The sequence below is a fragment of the Anabrus simplex genome, chromosome 5 (genome assembly GCF_040414725.1).
Source record: "Anabrus simplex isolate iqAnaSimp1 chromosome 5, ASM4041472v1, whole genome shotgun sequence".
Lineage (NCBI taxonomy): Eukaryota > Metazoa > Arthropoda > Insecta > Orthoptera > Tettigoniidae > Anabrus > Anabrus simplex.
The window spans coordinates 45,222,080-45,245,118 of record NC_090269.1 but is presented as its reverse complement, the minus strand read 5'-3'; the positions used below and the strand labels follow the sequence as shown (position 1 = coordinate 45,245,118).

Below are 23,039 nucleotides of genomic sequence, written 5' to 3'. Positions count from 1 at the left end.
TATGAAAGAATAACAGTTTTTACAAGATACACATCACTTGTGAACCAACTCATAGTGAGGTTTGCATAAGAATGCTTTGCCTGGGCAATGTTTACAATATGTTGTTACTTTCTTCGCTTTCCTTGCAGCCTGTCGACCTCCAGTTTCGTTAGCCTCTTTGTAGCATATGCTGCAGTATTTCCTTCTCTTCCGTCTCACAAGGAGATGGATACCACGATTGTGACAAGGTGTTTCTACTTCATCCGACAAGCACATATAGCTCAAGAGCACATTTCTCCTTGAAGGTAGTTATGGACATTTTCTGCAGCTTTGGCACTGTTTGGTAGTTTCTGTATGCAATCCATGAATTCACCAAGCTCGTTCCAATTAGTAGTTCCGTCGCTACCTTGTGATACCATCTGACAGTTTTCCGAAGAGATGTATTATAGGACGATAGCTGATCAGATACATCAATGCCAGGCTTTGCTTTGTTGTAGTCAATAACTACGGATGGTTTGAAAATTTCCGTGTTACTCTTATCACGTTTTCCTGAAGATACAAAATCTAACTGGTGCTTGTCCCGCTTGTCCAACCATTTCAGTGCTAGGATGCCATTATGTGATTCCTTAGCAACCATTTCTCCTTTCTTGACTCTTTCCTTTAGACCTGGAGAAAGTCCAACTCTATTTTTCCGCAAGGTACCAACCAGATGAGTGCGTCTAGCTAGGAGTTTATTCGCCAAATCAACTGACGTGTAGAAATTGTCTGTGAACAAAGTTGATCCACTGTCTAAATAAGGATCCATAAGTTCCATCACAACAGCTGTAGCATGTGGTAGTCCAGGGTTAGCAGTTGTCCCTTTGCCGCAGCACACTTTTGTGGTGTAGGTATAACCGTCTGTATCACATAGTTTGAATATATTCACCCTGCATTTATGAGTCTTATTTGGAATAAACTGGCGAAATAATAGTCTTCCCCTGAAGGGGATCATAGATTCGTCAATGACCAATGTTTCCTGTGGCTCATTTAGTTCTCTGAAATTCTTATTGAGCTTTAGAACAAGAGGTGCGATTTTATACAACCTGTCATGTCCTCGGTTTGCTTCACTATTGAAATGCCAGAACCGCAAAATCAGTAAGAACTTGTCCTGCTTCATTACATGACCCCCAACATAGTTTTTATACAGTCTGTTCTTTCTTGACCAATAATTATGAAGTTTGGGAAACTGTGCTAAGCCCATCCACATCAACAAGCCTAAGAACTATTTCATGTCAGCACAACTGATATCAGTCCACTGAGTGAATCTACTCCGCCCACTCACACGTTTCCCTTGCAACACATTCCTTACATTTTCATTGGTTTCGTGCACCATCATATTGATGATATCGTCATTAACTATAGCACGATAGAAATCAACTGGTTGAGATTTAGCACTCAGAGAAAATTTTAAACCGGGGCTATGTGTGAATAAAAAATGTTTCTGCAAATTTGAGAATGTTCCCCAGTAATTGTCACTGGCTGGTGATATGGTTGAATCATCGCACGATGCTGCACCGGAATCTTTGCTAGTGTCCTCACTACAAAAACTACTGTCCAATTCCGACTCGGAAAAGGTGGCATCACACAGCAAATCCGAAATGTCAACATCACTTGATGCAGCACTCGAACCCTTTTCAAGTTCTTCTATCTCTCTATCGGTAATCATGGTTTACTCGACACAGAAACACACACAACATTAATTTAATTCTTGTCACACAACTGTAAATTACAAGGAACTCATAGAAAGGCGCGTAAACCAACAGTTCACAACACAACCCCTGTAGGGGTGACACGCACTTTTTCTGTTGCATTGCCAACCTAATAACCATATGTCACCCCAATAGCGGGACACAAAAATAGTAACTTTGAACATAAATTATGTCTTTGATTATCATCTACGAAAGAAATTACGCTCATCCGTACCCCACAACAACCTGAAATATGTACATCGCATTTCCGCAGTTTACCGCGAAAAAAACGTACACGTCGACGTTAACATGTTAAGAGGGAGGTTCAATTTCTATTTTTATCACTCCCCTGGATTTTCTGTTACCTCTCGTCATGATCAAGTTCTTGCTTTTCGCAGCACTAATTTTCATTTCAAAATTCCTTATCTCCTCATTTCATGAATCAGTGCCTGTACTTCCTCTTCCTATAAACTACAATGCCATCAGCAAAGAACATAGACTTTAATTGCTCGCCCATCTCCTCCTGGACTTATGCAGAATTCTTGTCCATGATGATAATTTTTTTTTGCTAGGGGCTTTACGTTGCACCGACAGAGGTAGGTCTTATGGCAATGATGGGATAGGAAAGGCCTAAGAGTTGGAAGGAATCAGCAGTGACCTTAATTAAGGTACAGCCCCAGCATTTGCCTGGTGTGAAAATGGGAAACCACGGAAAACCATCTTAGGGCTGCCGACAGTGGGATTTGAACCTACTCTCTCCCGGATGCAAGCTCACAGCAGCGCGCCTCTACGCGCACGGCCAACTCGCCCGGTCCATGATGGTAATGAGGAGAAAGGGGGACAATACACTTCCCTGTCTTAAGCCTGCCTCACTTCTGAACCATTCAGTTTGACCCACTTTGGTTCTAATACAGCTTTCACAATATTTCTTACAATGCTATTGCCATCTGCATTGTTTCATTTGCAAAATCTGTGCCTCTGTCAAATGCCTTTTCAATATCTACAAACGTTACTACTATTTCCTTTCCATTTCCCAATACCTTTGCATCATTTGACGCAATGTAAATATTGAGTCAAATGCAGACCCGCTTCTTCTGAATCTATACTGGTGTTCTGCCAATTTTCCCTCTATTCTGTCTGTCTATTTGTTCATCCTAGATTCTTTCAAGGATCTTAGGTGTATGAGGTATCAGTGTCAATCTGTAATTTTCACATTCCTTCCTATCTCCTTTACTGAAAATTGGTATAATGACCCCCTTCGTCCACTCTTTTGGAACCGTCTTTTCTCTCCATATCACCCTGAAGAGCTCTGAAGAGTCTATACAACCACTGTAGACCAACAGCTCCTGCTGCTGTTATAATTTCTATAGTGACCTCGTCAATTCCAGGTGTCTTGCCTAGTTTCATCCTTTTAGTGGCCCACTCAATCTCTGCCATGGACACCTCGTTTTGCCTTATCTTCCATCTGCAATAAATCTGGTTCTTCGATTTCTTCTTGTTCCAAGGTATCTTGCACATTGTAAAGCTGTTCCAAGTTTTTTCCCCACCTCTGCAATATATCCTGCTTCTGGGTCATCACTTTCTCCTGTTCATTTTTAACGAAGTTAGCGCCTTCACCTGGGTTTTTCTTCTTTTTTACACACTGGAATAAGATCTTTCTGCTTCCGGTTGCATCTTATTACAGAGATTCAGTGAATTCTTGCCAGCATTTCCTTTTCTCTTCTTGAACCACCTTGGAGCATTCCTTCTTGCATTGCCTGTATCCTGTTTTGCAATCTGTTGTTTTGTTTCTCAGCCATTTTTTTCCAAGCTGGTTTATTCTGTTTACCTACACCTTTTACCCTGTCATTCCAACAGGGCGTTTCTTGATCTTTCTTCCTTCCTGATACTCTAGCACAGGTCTTTTCTGCAGACTCTGCCATGCCCAAAGGGGCACGTGAACTCTAAAATAAAGTTGCTCTTCAGTGAGGAAGGCAGATTAAGGACACTAATTGCTAACGTACTGCCAAGATGACAACGGAAATCTTCTTACCACTGTAAAGCTAAACACAACTGATGGTGGGAATGCTGAATGAACTGCTAAATGAAGCAGTTCCGGGAAAAGGAGCAGTTACACAAGGTTTAGTCAAGGGACCTATGTTTGCAGACACGTCTAATGAGGTTCCAAAGGAGATTTCAAAAATAAAATGCGGCAAAAAGTAAACTCGTGTCCTCATCCCGAGGTGGTGCAGCTCTTTTCAGGCACACCCCCAATGGAGGTGAGCTGCGTGTACCATTTCAACAACATACCAGCCCTCCTGCCATTCTTAAATTTCTTGTAGTACCAGGAATCGAACCCAGGCCACCGAGGACGCCAGCTAATAACACTAACCATTACGCTACGGAGGTGGACATAAAATACGGTAAGGCAGTTGGACCATCTCCGCTGATCAATGGAAAGTCTTGGGAGCAAAAGGATGGGATCGGTTAGCTTCTCAGTTCAACAAAATCCTTGCGTGTGCCCCTAAGCAGAATCTTTTTTGTGAAAACTTCCCGGTGCACATTTGCAAGAACAAAGGTAACGGCTGAAACTGTGGAAATTAAGAGGTATCAAACTCCTTCACGCACCATAAAAATATGGGAACATTGGCTAATTGGCTAATTACACCGGCATATACACAAACATCCACAAAATTCAATTTGGATTCATGCACAGTGTTACAACCAGTGATGCAATCAAAGCGTTCAGAATACTATGTGAAAAACCCTGCAAGTTACGGAAATATTTTCATACGGTTTTTACAGATCTGAGGAAATGCTATGAATGCATCCACAAGGGATAATCTGAGGATCAGTTCGGGCCATTTATCATTAGTCCGAAATGGACCTGAAACCTCGAAAAGCTTCCCTGTTGAAGTTGATGTGCATCAAAGATTAGAGTTCAGCCTACTGCTGCAGGGGCGCAGAAATCCTGGGTGCCAGGTCGTCGCGGCGACTGTGTTTTTTCTACTAGCGCCTAAGTTTCGCCCCCCGATTTTTTCTGTTTTTTCTCCCCCCCCCCCCCCAACTTTCTTTCTTTTCTTACCCAACAATCTGCAAGAAAAGCCCCGTGACATTTGATGTAATGTCACTGAACAAGCTTAAAACCACTCCAGGATCTTCTCAAAAATACATAACTGCGAGACCAAAGAGAATTTATGAGGGGTTGCCGGAAGAACCCCACTAGTAAATAATAATAATAATAATAAAATAAAAAAAATAGGAAAACAAGTTATAGGCACCATCTTGTAATGTTCAGCATTATGCACTTGATTACTCAACCGATTCTGTCAAAAACACCTCAAGTCATACTGTATTAGCCTCTAAACATACGGCAATTCGGCAAAAACCCCACAAGTCTGGACTTTTGCTAGTGAGAACACCACTAGTCAGTGGTGCTTCAGGTAGGTGCTGAGAGAGCGGTCTGCTCAACTCCCGGTAAACCACTGATAAGCTACACTTTCTTTTACAACTGCCCGCGTTCCTCTAGGTTGTACTCCAGTTCTTTAAGGTTTTACGTTAATATGGACACAAATGGTCCAATGAGGTTATCTCAATGCTGCTACATTTCATGAATAGCATCCCACACTCCGAGTTAACGGATGAGCTGGTTTTAGTAAGTGACAACTGTCCTGGGCAAAACAAAAATAAAACAATGGTTTATTTTCCTCTTCTGTGCAGTGCACATTCTCAAACTTTTTAAAAGGGTTACATACCTTTTCCCCCATTCGTGGTCATAGCTACCTACCAAACGACCAGGACTTTTATATTCTTTGAAGATTAAAGTTTCCCTATACAGTGAATATTTTAAAATTATGAAATTTTATACACTTTATATGTATTTTGAAAAATACTTTTAGATGTGCTACCTGGAATGTACACGGTATCTCACACAAAGATGACCAGCTGGACAACATTCTCACAAAAATAAAAATAAAAAATAAATAAATAAATAAATAAATAAATAAATAAATAAATAAATAAATAAATAAATAAATAGCTGCAATTTCAGAAACAAAAAGAAAGCTACAGGGATCAAAAGAGACAGTAAATTATTTACAGTTTTACAGTGGGGTTGACAGAGATACTAGAGCACAGGCGGGTGTACTGCTCATGGCACACAAAAGATTAAGATCAACAATTGATAGCTACACTTTTTGGAATGAAAGGATTATCCAATTAAGACTAAAACTATCCAGGGGTTATCTTACAGCTATAGGGGTATACGCTCCAGTTGAGGGCAATTCAAAAGAAAGTGATGGGTTCTATAATGATCTGCAAAAGATAGTCAATAAAATTAACAAATAAGATATGCTACTATTACTGGGAGACTTCAATACCAGAGTTGGTAATGAGAAAATCCAGAATCACATTGGAATCCATGGAGAAACAACCCGCAATAACAAGGGAACGAAATTAATAGATTTCACTGTCTTCAATCAGTTAAAGATTATGAACACAATGTTCCCACACAAGGTCAGCCACAACTACACGTGGTCTGCACGAAATCAGAAATCGATTATAGATTATATAATTTGTAATGGTAAATTGGCAGATTTAGTCTTGGATACAAGAGTCTATCGAGGCCCTGAATTGGAAACTGATGACTATCTATTAGTATCACCTATTCGTCTTGAGGCCTAGATGGTATACAAGAAAGAAACAAACAAACAACACAAGAATTAAAACATCTTACAAGGTTAACCTATTAAGAGACCCCAGTATAAAATGGCTGTACCAGAACAGACTTAATAATCTTACACAGATGACACCAGTTAGTGACAACGTGGAAATGGTGTGGTCTAATTTTTGTTCAATTTTAAAGCAGTCTACTTTTGAGAGTATGGGAGTTAAGAAAAAATGGCAGAGGAAAAAGGTTTTAAGAATCTGGGATGAAGAAATTGAAAAAGTTATTTCAGACAAAAGAAATGCTTATAATTTTTTTTTGTCAACTAGCAAATTAGAAGATAAAATAGAGTATCACCACAAGAGAGCAATAGCAAAAAGGGAAGTGTGGAAAAAGCACAGAAAGAGTTAGGAAAACTTTGTTTCACACCTGGAGACTGATATAACAAGACCACAACCACAGACATATAAAATACTCAAGAAACTGAATAATGATGTAAAAGAAGACATATACATTAATGCAATACCTCTAACGGAGTGGCTCATATATTTTCGGAACCTTTGGAGAGGTTCAAATATTGAGCCATTTCTTCTGCCAACATCTCTTAACAAGTCTTCGGAAACCATTACACTCGAAGAACTGGAGCTAGTACTCAGAAAACTTAGAAATGGAAAAGCATGTGGAGAAGACTCAATAAATGCAGAACTATTCAAGTACTCCAGTGACATCTTCAAGCAAAGATTTTTCAAATTCATCAATTTAATTCGGAATGGCAACAGACCACCAGAGAATTGGCAAAAAGCTATAGTTACTCCTCTTCATAAGAAGGGCAGTGTGAAAGATTGTGGAAATTACAGAGGGATAAGTATACTCAACTCAGGTTACAAAATTTACTCTAAAATTGTCAGAGAAAAATTATTCAGGGGCCTGTTCCATGAACGAACTTTGCAACTTTTCAATTCTTGCAAAGTGCAAAGTCTTTCTGTTCCACCATGATCTAGGTTGTACTTTTTAATTTGTACGCAAAGTGAAAAGTCTTTGCGAATGAGTGATCCGATTGAGTTTATTCCATAAGCAAACTCTATAGGCTTAATACTCTATGATTTTAATGCTTTACATTTTGCGGCGAACTTGGCGGTATAATTGTCGTACCGTTAAAGATTTTATCATGGGAAAGAAACGTTATTACAAGAAGCTGGCTGTGCTGGAAGTTGTCAAGGAGAAACGTGACATCCTTTTTTAACAACTTTAAAGATAACCTCTCAAATGATGACACACATCAATGTTAACGAGAGTAGGCTACCGTCAACACATCCACACACAGATGGAAATTCACCCTTCATTAGAAATCCTGTCGCTATATGAAGTGGATTTATCAGGCCAACGTACTGTTAGGAAATATTACATTTACTATAACATCTACAACTTTGATAACAGTTCTGCAAATAATTGATTTTGATGTCCCATGCATTGCTGCTACACCGTGCAGCTAGGCACCATTTACTAACCAATGTATATAAGCATATAAGAATTTATTCTTTTTCGGAAAGGAATTAACTTCTTTTTGTTGCTTGTTTCAATAAATGACCAATCATTTCAAGAATATAGTCAGCCTGTGTTGGGGTAATACTAAATCACTCGCAAAATTGTGTCGAAGTAAGGTTATGAAAATTAATCCTGTCTTTGTACGTTCTCTTATTGGATTCTTCATCACTGTCTTCACTTGATGTTAACAAAAGCTCAGTCGTAACGTGTTTATATCACTAAACCAAATTCTACGCCGAGAAACTAGTGTACATACTTGTTAATTAACATATGAAAAGGGAATCATCTCTTTGCAAGATTTATGAAAACTTTTCACTTCATTTCTTTGCACTTTGCATTTCTGTACCAATGGAGGAACGTAATAGGCTTGAAAAGTGAAAAGATTCCTAACTTTTCACTTTGCAAGCTAAATCTGAAAAGTGATGGTGGAACAAAATCTGAACTGAAAAGTGCAAAGTGAAAAGTTGCAAAGTTCCTTCGTGGAACAGGCCCCAGGTATTATGAAAATGTGATTGGAAATGAACAACATGGATTTTGAAAGGGATGCTCATGTGCTGATGCTTACTTTACCTTGAAAATCATAGTAGAAAAATGCAGCGAATTTAACTTAGAAACTCACAAAGCATTTGTTGTTTTTAAGAAAGCCTTTGACCTAGTTAACAGGAACAGACTTCTTAATATCTTAGCAAAAGATAATGTCCCACAACAGTTAATAGATTATACAACATGTGGCAACCTTATTGCAATAAAGTTAGGTAATCATCAGACTGAATGGGAACCGATCAGCAGAGGTGTGAGACAAGGTTGTGGACTGTCTCTATGGTTGTTCATAATCTATATGAACAACATAATACAGGAATGGAAGCATGAAAGGTGTGGATCAATCCCAGTCAGCAGATATCTCACACATCTAGATACCATACCTTTTGCTGATGATGTTTCATTGGTAGCATCATCAGAAGATGGTCTTCAGTGGTCAGTATTTAATCTCCAGAAAGTCTCTTCAAAATTCGACATGATCATTTCACCACAAAAGAGCAAAATAAAGGCCTTTAAGGGGAAGGACCCTATCCCCAGTAAAATCTGTATAGATAATAAAATTTTGGAAAGAGTCAGCAAATACAATTATCTGGGATACAATTTTACTTTCAAAGGGGAAATTGATACCTCTGCAAAAATAACCAAATTTACCAGAACAACAGGAATCATAAATCATATCAAAACCACACTCGCTTACGTCTTTATAACACTTTAGCCAGACCAACCCTTTGCTACGGCAGTGAGGCATGGAAAATAAGAACTCAAGAGACATTTCCAGAATTAAAGCACGTGAAATGACGTTCATGCGCAGAACAGCAGGCTATACAAAATGGGATCGTATAAGAAATGAAGACGTGCTTAAGAGACTAAATGTAAAACCAGTAATCAATTACATCTATGATTACCAAGAAAACTGGAAACATCATGTTCAAAGGATGGAATCTGGAAGACTACGAAAGGAGATCCTATGCTATCAACCAAGAGGACAGAGATCTATAGGACGTCCAATGAAGCGATGGAAAGAAAATACAAGATCGTAACGGACCACATGGCCCAATACTTTGAAGGATGAGGATGATAATGACATAACCTCTCCTGCCCAAATGCCAACCTCACCTTCCCGAGATGAACAAACCTGTTCCTACAGACGAGGCCCTGTCGACTGAGTTACGGCGGTATAACCGTTACATCAATGCTGGAGGAAATGCTGTAATTTCAACTAGTCCATTAGCTGAGAGGTGGCAGTCCCACCAATGGTCTTACTTCCTTCAGGCTAGCAACCCGTCGGAAGGACATTTGAATGCTTTCAAGTCTTGCAAAAAAAAAAAAAAAAAAAAAAAGAGCGCAACACCGTAACGGGACACATGGCCCAATACTTGGAAGGAAGATGATGATGATGATGATGATGCAGGAAGACTACCATCGCCGAACTTCCTGAAGACTGGGATGAAAGAATTCTGAAGGCCCGAACGCATCCACCTCTATTTGGTTTGGAGATATTCACCCACCATGATTTCAAGGATTTTAAAAAAGCAACTGTTTGTATTGTAAAAAAAAAAAAAAAAAAAAAAAAAAGGGCCAGCATTCAGGCTTCGGTGTGTTCGATCTAGGGGGTGTGACTTCAAACATAAAGCTCTATATTTGCAACAAACGTACCGTGGTCCTTGGAGCCGTCACATCTTCACAGATCCGAAGTTCAAAACTCCTGACACAATCAACTTACCAGGAGCTTTCACATCCCCTCCTGCAGTGAAACCTGTGAAGGCTAAGGACATATTAAAACTTGCAGAAAACCTCGCAAATCCTGCAAGCAAAGAGTACTACTCAAGTCTCTTTGGCAAAGCTGCATCAGTGGATGCACCTACCACTATTTGTGACTATGAAACAGACAATGATGACAATAGTGATGGATGTAAAGATTAAAGTTTTGAGTTGTCACTGTATGCTGTATATCATATTTTTCTCCTCTTTCTTTAATAAATAATCGTTTATATTTGTATGGTACATAAATATGATATTATTAGGCATTATCTTAGTGGTGTTGTATTGAATTCTGCAAAACCCCACTAGTCCAATCCATTTTCCTTCTTTACGCCCAGAGAGTATAATTTGGTGTCACACAATGAGTTCCGATAACATCCCTGATGCCTACAGAGTATTTAGACAAAACAAAAACAAATAGCTTTATATGGGACGAAGATATGCGGTTTTCCTTGTTTTCCCGTAATTGTGATTTTCTGACGAGTGGGGGTCTTGCCGGCAACTCCTCATATATATTTTTCTCAGTACAGGACTATTGATGTATATCCATCAACAAAAGACATAGAACAAACTATAGTGGGTAGCCGACGTGCATAACATAGTTAGCCTTTATCTGTTACAGCAGCAGAGCTTTTGATGGAATAATTGAGAACGAATTACTTCATAGTTATAATGTAGTAAAAAATTCAATGAATCTGTGGTGCCGCATTTCATTTCAGTGGTTCTACGCATATTGTTTGTTATTATTCTATGCATATTCTGTTATTATTCTTCAATAAATGCAGATGAGAAAAAGTAATACTAAGGTCAATGCTAAGTAGCGCCACTCAATTATTATCGGGTATCATGCTGGTAGGATTCTTGCTGGCTCCATCTAGCGGGCATAATCCGACAAGGCTAACTCACCAACATTTTCTTTCCCTTATACCCCCAAATGAACCAGGAAGAAGACCACCTTCTAGAGTGTGTGCTCACACATCAAGAAGGAAGAAAAGGAACACAAGGACCATCTACCATTGTAAGGAGCGCAACAAAACTCTTTGCCCTGTACCTTGTTTTCAGGATTATCATACCAAAAAACAGTAGATGTCATGGGAAAGTGGAGCACTGATGGGCAGGTGCGTTGTCTGTGCACCACACGCCCCCTGTGCCAGCAGCAGATGTATAGGAGACCTTGTGAGCAGTGGCTATGCATGTGACAGGTGTAACATGAAACATCGTCGTGAGCTGACACCGTTCGAACAGGGTACGGTGGGCGGTGCCTGACGGATGGGAAGTGTGATTTCGGAAGTGGTGCGAGAATTCGGCTTCACACGATCAACCATGTCCAGGGTGTATCGTGAATGGTTGAATGCGGGTGTCACTGTCCACAACAGACGAACGACCTTCTGTCCAGCCACCCTTGAAAACCGTGACTGGGGACATCTGAGATGGATTGTCAATAGTGACAGACGGGCAACTGTGCAACAAATCACGGCTCAATTCAACACAGGCCGTGCTAGACACGTCTCCCAGTGGACAATCCGTAGGAACATGGGTTCTATGGGGTACAGGAGCCGGCGCCGCACACAGGTGCCACTGTTAACCCAACGTCATCGGGCAAAACGACACGCATTTGTCGCCAGTCACCACGGATGGACACTGGAACAATGGCGTAATGTGATATGGTGGGACGAATCACAATTTCAACTGCACCATGCCGATGTGAGGCACCGTGTATGGCACAGACAACATGAAGGGATGGATCCCGCCTGCCTCGAAGGTGTGGTCCAGGGCTCTGGTGTCTCTGTTATGGTCTGGGGTGCATTTTCCTAGTATGGAATGGGCCCCCTAGTTGTTCTGGAAGAGACTTTGAATGGTACGCGGTATGTTGGGCTGCTCGGAGACCATCTCCACCCATTTTTGGCCTTCCAGCGCCCAGACGGTTCTGCGGTGTTTCAAGATGATAACGCGCCACCACATCGCTCCCACGTCGCCCAGGAATGGTTCCAGGAACATGCAGCAGAGGTCCAACGACTGCCATGGCCACCCAGCAGCCCTGATATGAACCCTATCGAGCATATCTGCGATGTCCTGGAACGCAGACTCCGTGCCATGGATCCTGAACCCACGAACAGACCAGCATTGGCGGCCGCTCTGCAAATGATTTGGTGTCAGCTGCATCCAGAGGACTACCAGGGACTTGTCGACTCACTTCCATGGCGTCTCACTGCAGTTCACAGGGCCAGAAGAGGGCCCACACGCTATTAGGTGACTCTCCCATGATATTTGCCAAGTCAGTGTAGTTGTTTGATGTCTTGTTAACATACTGTGTTAAATTCATTCGTTTCATTAAAATATAATGCCTCTTGAGGGTTGTTTTACAAACATGTGCAAAACCAAAATTTTGGGGTTTGCAGTGGCTAAGAAACCTGACTCTCAAAGGGTTCAACTAATAAACACTATATTCATCATCACATGCTAAGAGACATCTTACCGGGTGAGTTGGCCGTGCGGTTAGGAGCGTGCAGCAGTGAGCTCGCATCCGGAAGATAGTAGATTCGTGGTTTGCCGTGGTTTCCCATTTTCACACCAGGGAAGTACCTTAATTAAGGCCATGGTCGCTTCCTTCCCATTCCTAGGCCTTTCCTGTCCCATCGTCGCTATAAGACCTATCTGTGTCGGTGCGACGTAAAACAAAAGAAAAAAATTAAAAAACCTTTTCTGAGTTCAGGGAACTATCCATTTTTTTGGCCCCTGGAATGCATAAGCTTGATTTGCATGAATTTCCAAGAGCAGATCTCTATTTTCACTACTACTCCGTCATATTAAATTCTCGGTGTGCAATGTGATTACTGTTTCTTTCTGTTCAAACCTTGCCACAAAATTTGAAAGCTTCTTCATAACCCCCTGACAAGCTAATTCATGCCGAAAATCAAATTATTGGGGAGAAAAAAGTAAAATAAATGCACAGCACTCGATATATAAATATGTAACTGCTATCTCCTTCAGCTACATATACATATTAAAAGTTTATTTAGTTTATGGTACAAGCCAAGCCATGCACAAACTGAAGAAAAAATAACATGATGAAAATGCATTAATAATTTACAAAACAGAATAGCAATAAAAAAGCAAAAGAAAATAACACAATGCAGAAATGGAAGAAGAATACAAAAACAGAATTTAAACAAAATATAAATAACTTAACAAATTTAAAAAAAATGTGATCAAAACTAGGATGTCTAGTTGTTGCAGCCACCGAAAAGCTGTCATCGATGCATCAGGAGGTCATCAACCGTCCAGGACAAGGTTCTGTGTGGGGACATGAAGGTGATGTGTTGCATTGTTGAAATTCTTCTCTGCAACCACAGCTTGGAGAAGGCAAATGCCCCAAGAATGCATTGCAGAGCCACTTCTTCCATGTGAGTGCGAATTCTATTTAGCAGAACCCATACACTCCGCGAAAGATGAAATCCAGGCAGAGGCTACGTAGGGTCAAAGATTGTATCAGGGGCTTTTGCACTCTCTTCTTCATTCTTCATTTCCTTTCATCAATTATTGATTCATCAGCAGAAAAATTATCTGCAAATATCAAACACTTTACACATCTCGTTGCAAAATAAGGATATCGATAAGTTTACATAACATCCAAGATTTCTAAATTCACCCCTACAAACTTAGCTTTATGATAATCGATAGATCGAAGTCGTTACCATGTTGGCGAGCGCCGGAAAATCTCAGAACTTTGGGTTTGGCATGATTTTGATGAGATCTTCGTATTGTTACTAAGGTGCAGTGTTCCTGTGATTATATGTTTTTGTCGGTAAAATAGTGTTTTAAGAAGGTACCCTTCAAATAATAGGTTGTGTTAGCATACATGCATGTTCATTAGTTTCCTGTATTGTGAGTTTTCACCCACCTTCATATTTACATACCTGCCAACTTTTAGAAACCAAAAATAGGAAGATTTTTAATTCTTGGATTTCATCACATATATTCCACCATGGTCTAGGTGAAAAACGGTCAGTATAAAAGGCATACATATCTACAGTTACAATGTGAATTGACAATTAAATTTAAAATCTTCAACTAAGAAAACATAAAAATGGTTACAAGAAAATGTACCTAATCATTCTCATTTATGACACTTAAATGCGAAAAATAATATTTATGTCACACCAACACACGCAACAAAATGCATAATACCGTATTTTCTCGAGTAATTGACGCAATGTTTTGACGAAAAATACAGGCGAAAACTTCAGATGCGCAAATTATTCAAAGAATTCAGATATTTACAATTCATTTTCATTTTAAAGACACACCAAATATAATATAAACTCAATTGGTTCAACTCATTTGCGGTTATCGTCATTTGGCGTAAAATTCCGGCGTGAGATTTTTCTGAAAAGTCAAATAAGGCAAGTTGGACAAGTGGTTTTGACGTACCGAAACCGGAAAACATTCTTCCCGGTACGAGCTGACAATAAGACCTAAAGTGAAATAAACATGAACTACCGGTAATAAAAGTACAATTAATGCAATATAATAATAATGACATACTGGCAAAAAAAGAAAACTGTCCAACACGAGAAGGGCCGGGCATAGAAGGAGGGACCCTGCTACATTACCCAAACCGTTCGTATCCAATCTTGTACGAGTGGCGTGTTCATCCACCCTTTTTCTTGAATACGAACGTGCATCACTCGCGGAAAGTTTGCTTTAGTTTAGGCATTGTTTTTCCTTTTAGAACAATGTAAGGCGCAAGTTTTCTCCCATCAGCTATTACAGCAAGCATTGCAGTACATCGCTGTTTTTTGCTTCCGGTAGCAGGTACGATAACACTCGATATCCCTTTTTCATCGAATGTTAGACTTTGTGGCATATGGAAACCGATTGGCGTCCTCTACTTGCGGAAACTTGCCGCTTTTTGGTCCGCGAAATGCTCTGCGAGACTAATTGGCCGCTTGAAGTGCACTTCCGTTCTCGCAGTAGCGCACGTTCCATTCGGACACAGTATACTTGCGGCCCGCTGCCCTATTCTCGTATGTTTCGGCGTAATTGATCACCGCGAGTTTGTATGGTGCAGTATTACTCAAATACTGTGGAATGACAAACAATTTTGAGATCACAGAATGTGCCGTACCCGAAACATTCGTAAAACTAGTGCAGTGGGATTTCCTGCCTGCTAATAACAGCACGTTTCCCTGTATTTGGAATGCTCGCTTTCGCAATAGGAACCCTGCTACTTGAGAAGTTGACATCCGGAGCTGCGTGATGGATGTTCGAAGTTGTACTTCGTAGGTGCGTCAAATACGTGAACATTTCTTTTTCTCCACTTTGGACCCAAAAATATTGGGATGCGTAAATTATGTAAGGGCGTTAATTACGCGAGAAAATGCGGTAGTTTCCTTTATCAGACGGTAAAATGAACGGAAACACTTGGAGATAACATTTGTTACACTTTTTGGCCATAACAAGAAAAGAAACTACCAGAAACTGTCACCGACACCCCTTAAAGACATTCAACTCATTAAAATTATGCACTTAAATACGCGATACTACCACATGCAAAACAATTCAATACCGGGTATGTTCCATACATTATTAACATACGACTTTGGCAGAGGGGGAAAACATAGGAATGCAAGAAAACACGTGGACTACAACTCCGACGAAACTACGCACAGAAACGATGTTAACAGCTCGCGAACAACACAGTAACAAACTCATTCTTTCGTCCAGATTAACTGAGTCGCTGGCGCGTACGCCTGGTGAGCGGGAAACACGATACAGGAAGGCGACGGACGAAACACTCGCGAAATAAGGCATCAAATAAATACGCTTCAAAATGAGGTTTCGTAAATTACACAAGCACATAAGAATTTATCGTTTATCCTAAGGGAAGAGTATTGGCCGTACTAGAGGTTATATTGGTCAAAAATAGGAAGAAGTAAAAATAAATCGGAAAATCGGAAGAAGAGTTAAAAATCGGAAAGTTTTCGGGTAAATCGGAAGGGTTGGCAGGTATGATATTTATTTCTAGAATAAAATACTGTTCGATATTTGACTCCCATTTTATAATATTGAAAGGATGTTCGATAAATGAGGTTCATTTAATACAAAAAACAACCCGCAATATTGAACGCCACTGAAAATTAATGGGCTGTTTATGTTTTTAATTTGTAGCATTGTTTTCATTGGCGCCGAAGTCCGGATTTCTGAGGTCGTGACTGCTGAGGCGTCTATCTGTAAATTGCGAACCTCATCGGATATAGTTAGATTTCTTTTATGATGTCTGGTGTCTGATGCCGTGCGTTGTGCTAATCACTTTTCAAGTGTTCTCGTCATTGGCAAATAAAGTGGCGTCAACAAGACGGGGGTGTGCGGAGGCAGTCACCCCGCACTCTTCGGGGGGAAAAAAAAAAAAAAAAAAAAAAAAAAAAAAAAAAAAAAAAAAAAAACATTTTTATTACATTTTAGACATTTAAAACTTGAAAGCAAAATATGATCTCCCCCCCTCCCAGTTCTTGGTTATTTCCTTAAATAGTGCTCAGAACTTGGCAATGGTCAAAATTAAGATGCCTAATGGAGCAAATGTCCCAAAAGTCAAAGTTAAACCTGTTCAAAAACTGAATTGGTGTCAGTATTCATTATCTGCCTTGACTAAAGCTGTTCAACAGGTTAAGTCTGGTACGATGTCGCAAAGGCAGGCATCTAAAACATACCAGGTCCCTTTAACAACGTTAAACAACAAAATATCTGGCCTCAGAAGATTCAGACTCTCCTTGGCCGGAAGCCGTTCTTGAGTCCACAAGAAGAAGAGTGCATTTTTGAATGGGTTATCAGCATGGTTAAGAGAATATTTCTGTTCAAGGAAAAGAATTTACTTGTCACTGTTTAGCAAATTGTGCAGTCATCGGGAAGGAGCACACCGTTTTAAGCATGGAAGACCTGGTAAAACCTGGTTCAAATGTTTTATGGGACGGCATCCTTCCCTGTCTCAGGAGGAGGCTGAAATCATTAACAAGGGCAGGGCTGCTGTCTCGGAAGAGAGAATACGGGGTTGGTTTCCTGGACTGTCGTGCTACCTGGAATCTGAGGATGTAAGATCAATTATGGAAGAGCCAAGCAGGATCTTCAAAACAGACAAGACAAATTTTCTGTTCCATTAGGTTTCAGGAACGTACCTTGGGAGTCAGAGGGGAACAGCTTCAAATTACGGCAACCCTGAAGAGAAAGAAGGCATAACAGTGCTTGGAAATTTCTGTGCCGGGGGGCGTTGTGCCCCAACAATGATAGTCTACAGCAACATATGACTTCAGCAACTTATCAAAAACAGTGTACCTGAGCCTTGGATCTACGAGAAAACAAAGTGGTTGGTTGAAGGCCCCAACGTTTCTGAACTACCTTCAACACTTTACTTAGGCCATGGCTAGAGGCAGAGAAAGTTACACTTCTTGTTATTCTATTTCTTGATGGACACAGGAGTCACTTATCCCTCAAGTCAGTGAATACTGTCATGACCGCGGAATAATACTGTACTTCCTTTTCCCTAACGCCACGCATCTTCTGCCACCAGCAGATGTGGGGGTATTTTCACCTCTAAGGAGAGCATGGGAAAACGCTCTTCAAGACGAGAAAATACGAACTCTTGGTGCATCAGTAACCAAGGTAAATTTTGCACCCATGTTAAAGAAAGTTCGGGATGATGCTCTAGGGCCAGATATTGTGAAAAGCGCCTTTTGTAAGTGTGGTCTCTACATCCACTAGATCCCAACACTGTGGACTACACAAAATGTGTTGCAGATATTTTGAAAACCCCAGTGGGAAGGCAACACTAAGAGAGTGACGAAGGCAGCCCTTCACCCTTTTCCACTTCCAATCAGAAGTTAAAATTTGTGCTTGATGGCCTGGAAGAATTCTCGACTCCTCGTATTCTCGGTAAGTTCAATGATAAACTAAGATTTCTTCTTATCCTACAGCCTTTTCCCACACCTGAGAGGTCGTGGGTGCGAACTGTGTCGCACATGTGGATTTGGCCCTGTTTTACGGCCGAATGCCCTTCCTGATGTCAACCCTATATGGAGGAATGTAATCACTATTGCGTGTTTCTGTGGTAGTTGGTGGTGTGGTATGTTGTCTGAATATTAAGAAGAGTGTGTTGGGGTGGACACAAACACCTAGTCCCTGAGCCAGAAGAATTAATCAGAAGCGATTAAAATCCCCGACCCGGCCGGGAATCGAACCAGAGACCCTCTGAACTGTAGGCCAGTACGCTGACCATTCAGCCAATGAGCCGGACTCAATGACAAACTAAGACGTGATGGAGAAAAGCAGAATGATGGTGGTGAACCAGATTTGTATACTTATTGGAATAGTGTTGCATCAGCAGATCAAAATGTGACTAGGTCTATACCAAAAATTAAGGCAAGATATATGGGAGAAAACACGGTGATAATCAGATCAATATTTTAAAAAGGGACAGCTAACATATTTGGATGGCATGTTACAAAATCTTGTACAAAGAGAGTGTGTGTTGACAGACAGACATCTTACTAAATTTTTAGTATTATTCCAAATTTTGAAATCTATAGATATTTCACTCACCAAATCAAGCACTAAAGAAAACTCTGGACTGCTGCGAGTCTTGAGGGGCAAAGCTGGGCAACGTGCTCTCATCTCAATAGACAAAGGCGGCAGATGCTTGATAAACACATATGGGTCAAAAGGTTCCCATTCATCCTCCACCTCCACAGCTGTCTCAACAACTTCCTCCTCAGATACAATAGGTTCAGTAGGTGACTTGTCATCCCAACCATTTGGTTCCAAAACAGCTGTTGCTTCTTCGCATACATCTGAATAGTTGCAGTGCAGCGACAACAAGTCTCCATTATAACCTGAAATTAAACAAGTAAATTGAAAATTCAAGGAAACCTGAAACTACAAGGCAACACTAACTAATCTTTATTAGCCCTCTTAATAGACTGAATCATTATATGCCATCAAGAAAATAATACAATACCGCACAAATTTCTCAAACTTCACTGACGGTGTACAGGAGAAAATTACAAATCAGAAAAATACATACACTTGATTAGTTCTCTTTCCATGGGAGCCAATGGATACACTTCCCTTTTCTCTCTCGCATGTATTTCGCTTACTCCTTTCATATCAAGAACAAATTTCTCAAGTAAGGCCCTTTCAGGGATTGGGGAGTGACCATCTTCCTGGTATAGCTATGAGAAAGAAATTAGCTTGTGAAGGGCTGAGAAGAAATTGATTTGGAAGAATTGAGACTGAAGAGAAGAAGGCCCAGCCACAGTGGCAGTGTGTAAAAATGTGTAGTTTACCTGGTCCTTTTCGTATTTCAAGTTTATCCTTGACTTTCATTTTTGTTGCTCCCTTCATCCACACTAGACTTATCATAGCATTTATCTTTTGCATATGTTCCTATTCTGATTCGTAGTTTCCTCTCCTTAATACATGAAGTAGAAGGCCATTAATATTGCCATAAAATAATGAATACTCGTAGCCAACCATTTTTCCTCCTCAAACAGTCTTTTACTTTACAAACAAAACAAAGTGAACTTTCTGGCAATGATTTCTTCAAGTAACATAACTACTCTGTTATTTCAAACTGTAACTCATCATTACTTGTCTGCCATTAACTGCTCAGCCGTCTTTATACACTATTTTGAGCATATGCTTCTGAACAGTATCCTACCTGTAATTGACCCTATAGTCATAACTGAGCAAACAAGATTTTGGTCTAAGGAAAGCTGCATAGGCCAACTCCTGAATCTCACCCAGATCATAGAGGATGGGTTTGAAACTCATCAGGTGACAGGAGTGGTCTTTGTGGATCTAACACCAGTGTCTGACACTGTCCACTCCATATGGTTACTCCATATGAAGTTGTTCAAACTAGTCAAGAACTTCCACCTAACTAGACTTTCACTTCACTTTCCTCAAAACCGCAGGTGTTTGTTGACTTCCAAGGCCAGCACAGAAAAATGGCCCACTCTAAGGAGCGTCTTGGCTCCAGTTCTCTTCAACATCTACACCAATGACCAGCCGTTGACCCAAAACACAAGAAGCTTCTTATATGCACATGATCTAGTCCTTAGTGCACAACGCTCAAGCTTTAAATCCATGAAGTGGAACCTGACAACTGCCCTTAGAAATCTGTCAAGGTACTACAACCTGAACCAACTCAGACCCAATCTAAGACACGATTGTGCCTTCCATTTAAGGATCAGGAAGCTCATCGTGAGTTATGTCTAGAATGGTCAGACATCCGATTGCAGCACTGTCGCACTCAAAAATATCCTGGAGTGACCCTTAACAGAGATCTTACATTCAAAACCCATTGGAAGAATATCAGGTTGCTTAAAGCCTACTCCGACAGAAATGCTTTATTACCTGGCTGGAATAGTGCCACCTGTGTATGAAGAGAAGTGGCTGCCAACCGGGAGAGGCTTAAAGTAGATCAGAACAGCGCCCATCCACTGAATGGACCTAAATCATCCTCAACAATGGCTGAGATCCCAGAGCTCTTCCTGAGGACATCTGAGGTACTTACCATCTCACCAGAGAAGGCAAGGCTGGAGCTATGGAAGAAGAAAACTCCTAACCTCCACGGATGGATGCCGGCTGACATAATGCAAGCTGGCTGGTGTGGAAATCCCTGAACAGGCTATGATCAAGAGTGGGAAGATCCAGAGATAACTTGAAGAAACGGGGGTTTCGTACAAGTGATACAAGATGTCAATGTCAGCAGGAACAAACCACGAGCCACATGCTTCAGTGCCCTCTGTGGTCAACATCTTGTACAGAGGATGATCTACAAGCCACTCAGAGTGCACTGGACATTGCACAATACTGGGAACGTGTAATATGTGCTATGTTTTGTGTACTTCAAACTGACTTTTACATTAACTGTAAATTTGTACATTTTTCACTCGAGAATAATAAACCTAACTACAGAGGCATTTTATCCATTAACTTTAAACCACTACTACAGTACATTACCTTATACGATATTGTATTATTTTCCGAATTCTTCGAGTTTAATCAACTGTTATTTTTTACTGGCTTTAACATACATGAGGCATCATGGAGATGTGTATGTATTAAATAGGACACATTAAATTTCCTTTGTAAAGTGAAAACTGTCAATACGGAATGATTCTAATATCATGTAATACATGAGGCATCTCAGCCTGCTCAATACATTATGCTTGTTCTGAATTGGTGGCATTTTTGCGCTGTGAATTGGCAAGGGCTTGTGTGAGGATCAACAATGGATGTGTGCTTCAAGTACATAATTCTTTCCTAGTCCTGTTCACGCAGGTAAGCCCGTGAAAATTGGACTAATGTATTTTATATAAATCACCGTGAATGCTGGATAAAAAGATCTTGCTGCTATGCCAAGAATTCTTAGCATGATCATATAAAAAATCACTTCTCTAAAATATTACACATGTAATGAGCTAGGATTTTATGACAATATTATCAGGTCTGTATTGAAATTTTGAAAGTTATTTCTCATACTCCCAGTGGTATTACACGTTGTTTTAGAGCACATTTTTGTCCTAATAATAATAATAATGTTATTGGCATTACAACCCACTTTTACTTTTGGAGACACCAAGGTGCAAAAAATTCAGTCCCACAGAGTTCTTTCGCATGGCAGTAAATCTACCTACACGACGCCGACGTATCTGAGCATGTTCAAATACCACCGGACTGAGCCAGGATCAAACCTGCTAAGTTGAGGTCAGAAGGCTAGCGCCTCAACTGTTCTGAGACAGTCAGCCCAGCATCCTAATCTTAGCTCCTATATCTCAACAACAAGGCTTGAAAAGGTTTATACCTATGGTAAATTTATTATAGCCCTAACCTATTATGCCACTCAATAGTCGCAATAGCAGTGAATGTACATTTTAATTAGTCCATAATTAGGTAAAAATACATGTAGATTAATTAGCCTAACTTATGCATGTCGTGATTCTTTGCAGGGACATGATTCTAAAGGAAAGTCCTGGATATTTCGGAGGCAGATGGCAGTGAGGAACAAGTAAAGACATATTCATTGAACCACCTAAAGTGAATGCAAAGTGAGGAAGACAATGGTGGCTTAGTAGACAATCTCACATGCCATTAACTACCCAGATGGTGGTGATAATTGTTTTAAGAGGAAGTACAACTAGGCAACCATCCTCTACATAACACTAATCAGAGAGGAAAATGGAAGGGATCCGAGACTTCGAAAAATGAAGATATCGGCCAAAGGAAGACAAGGGCCGCGAAGGGCGTGAAAACAAAAGACTCCCTAGCCCTCGCAAACCTAATAGCGTCGGGGTCGGAAAAGAACAAGAGTTGACCAAGAGAGGTCGGATAGGATAGATGAAAGTGAGGAGCCTGGCACAAGTAAGTGGAAGCAATGCCTGGACTCAGCTGAGGGCCCCGTGGTCGCCAATCCACGCTCCAAAGTTCAGAGCCCCTGGGGCCACTTTTAGTCACCTCTTACGACAGGCAGGGGATACCGTGGGTGTTATTCTACCGCCCCCACCCACAGGGGGTTAACTACCCAGAAAGACAGAAATGCGTATATTAATAATGCACATTTAGGAGGATGTGCAACAAGTGATATTGAAGAAGCAGAGTAAAATAATTCTGCCAAGAAGAAAACAAATACTTACTCATGGAGTACGTGTAACGTACCGGCTCCGGCTTGCTGGAGCGGAAAGACGATGATGACTTTTACAAGAAACAACAAAGCACCTATTTAAAAAAGTTACAATCAGAGGGTGACTTTTGCCAGAGGAAATAAGTGTTTGCTGCTATTATGTTGC

The 23,039-nt window shown here is 40.5% G+C and overlaps 1 protein-coding gene across 5 annotated transcripts in view; it reads right to left on the bottom strand.

Moving 5' to 3' along the window:
• The window catches only part of LOC136873721 (CTD small phosphatase-like protein 2), a 276,292-nt gene that overhangs the window by 47,914 nt on the left and 205,339 nt on the right, over positions 1-23,039 (bottom strand). For all 5 annotated transcript variants that reach the window (XM_067146864.2, XM_067146868.2, XM_068228014.1 and 2 more), the window contains one exon: positions 18,790-19,079. In XM_067146864.2, coding sequence (XP_067002965.1) covers positions 18,790-19,079 — 290 coding nt within the window. The remainder of the gene's footprint in view (positions 1-18,789; positions 19,080-23,039) is intronic.